General features: G+C 50.3%; 1 protein-coding gene across 2 annotated transcripts in view; it reads left to right on the forward strand.

The window, feature by feature from the left end:
• The first annotated feature begins 514 nt into the window (after positions 1-514).
• Positions 515-1,973, forward strand: part of PDHA1 (pyruvate dehydrogenase E1 alpha 1 subunit) — a 13,198-nt gene continuing 11,739 nt past the window's right edge. Inside the window, exon 1 of one of the 2 annotated variants that reach the window (XM_026052116.1) lies at positions 515-657. In XM_026052116.1, coding sequence (XP_025907901.1) covers positions 580-657 — 78 coding nt within the window. In that variant the 5' untranslated portion in view covers positions 515-579. The remainder of the gene's footprint in view (positions 658-1,973) is intronic. The other variant, XM_026052123.1, reaches the window with a different exon arrangement.

A 1,973-nucleotide genomic window follows, 5' to 3' on the forward strand; every position in this document is an offset into this window, starting at 1 on the left:
GAGCATGGAAGTGTGTGTGTGTAGGGGGGGAATCAGGGAGTTCAGGAGATATGAGGTACTAATATGGTGAGAGGACTCTTCAGCATTAAGGTTAAATCTTATTTTGCTTCGCATTTGCCTGGGCAGAGATGCCACTGAAACTAAACTGTTGAAACATATGAGCTACTTTACACATGTAATAGACTCTCAAAATGCCCAGATAAAACATGAAGCAAACACAAGCAAATACGACCTTGTGCTGCAGCCTATTCTGGGTAGGCCACATATGTGACAAGTAACTAGCCCTGGGGAAAGYGAGAGCTGGTGAAGAGGTGACAAGCACAAACACCCATGACCGGGCCGTAGCAGGAGCCCCGCTGCCGTTGGCCTCCCCGCGCGGCCGTTAACGGTCGCTGCAGGCGCAGCCGCCCCGCGCATGCGCGACGCGCAGGGCAGGGCAGGGCGCCCGTYGGCGCCGTCACTGCGCGGCGCCCCAAGGAGAGCGAGGACGGCGGTGGGCGCGGGGCCTTCGCTGCTCCTCCTTCCTTCTCTTCCYTTCCTGCTTTCATCCCTCCCTTCCTGCCTCCCTCCCGCCGCTCCATGCGCAAGATGCTGCTGGCCGCGCTGTCGCGGGTGCTGCAGGGCCCGGCCGCCACCGCCGCCGCGGCGGGGAGGACGGTGAGCGGCGGGGCCGCGGCGGCCCAACGGCCCTAACGGTCGCGCGGGGCGGTTGGCGGGAGGGAGTCGTGGCTCCTGCGGGAGCGGCGAGCGCGGTGCCCGCAGCGCGGCTGCCCCTCGCGGGCGGCCGAGCTCGAGGTTGGCGGCCGGGGTGCCCCGTGCCGGCCGGGACCGGCGGGTAAATTGGACGGGCGGTATTTAAATAGGCCTCAGAAACAACCTTGTCGGCAAGGATGGGGGGTTCCCGAAAAAAATACCTTTTTTWWWAAAAAAAAAAAAAAGAAAAACTTTTACAAGTGTTGCTAAAAATATCAGTAATGGACGATAGGGCTATGCACATTTAAAATTGACAGGAGATTTTCTCTTTTGGAAACGTGCTAGTTGTAGCTGGTACGTCTGTTTGTCGTATTACACGGGGGAAGAATTTTCCTTGCCCTGAGCAGCCGCGGCGCTTGCTGTTGAGCTGAGTGTGAGCTTGATGCCACTTGAAAGCTGGTGKCAGGGGCTGCCCTGCTTCTCTTCCAGCTCTGGGCACTGCAGTGTTTTTGAGAATCATCTTTGTTATTAAAGAAATATATATGCRTATATTTAATCTTTTTACTTAAAGTGTGTCTGTGCAGGGTAGTTGTAAACATACTCTTCATCATAAATCCAAATGCCTCTGGTTTCTTGAGCTGCTATTGACTGTGTTTGCTGTAACAACACTTGTTGAAAATTTCTTCCTGATTTTTTTTTTTTGTCGTTGTTCAAATCATTAGTTTTGACATTAGTGTTTCGTTTATTGTGTTGCTTCTCTCTTGTATCTTCATAATTTCAGCGTATCTTCAGAATTCACCTTTGCATTTTCCTTAGCCCCCATAGTGATAGTCTTCCTATGTGTGTAAGGTGTGTGCATGACATTGAATTTTGAAGTGCATTTTAAGTTTGACAGGAAAGGAAGTTTATATGTCATGCTTGCTCCTATCCATTGGACTATACTTAATTTAACCGTAACTACTGTGTTGATTTTCAGACGTTTTGAAGGATTTTATGACATATCTTGTGCTCCTGTTTGCTCTATAACTTGGATCAAAAAATTCTTTTGCTGTTGGAAAAATGCCAGGCGGGCTGGGCAGTCAGTGCTTTGCAGGATCAGGAGCTCGGTGCTGGTGTAGAGGGAGCTGTGTGTGTTGCTCGGCTTCTGCTGTCCTTGCATGCAGCCTTGCAGCTCCRTTTGTTCCCCGTCCTGCTGTCACGCATGCTTTAGATTGACTAAATAAGATACTGGATTGCAGCTATTTAAAGTCCATTAGTTTAAAAAAAAAAAAAAAAAATTG

Source organism: Nothoprocta perdicaria, unplaced genomic scaffold (assembly GCF_003342845.1).
Source record: "Nothoprocta perdicaria isolate Ctin4 unplaced genomic scaffold, notPer1 scaffold_112, whole genome shotgun sequence".
Classification (NCBI taxonomy): Eukaryota; Metazoa; Chordata; class Aves; order Tinamiformes; family Tinamidae; genus Nothoprocta; species Nothoprocta perdicaria.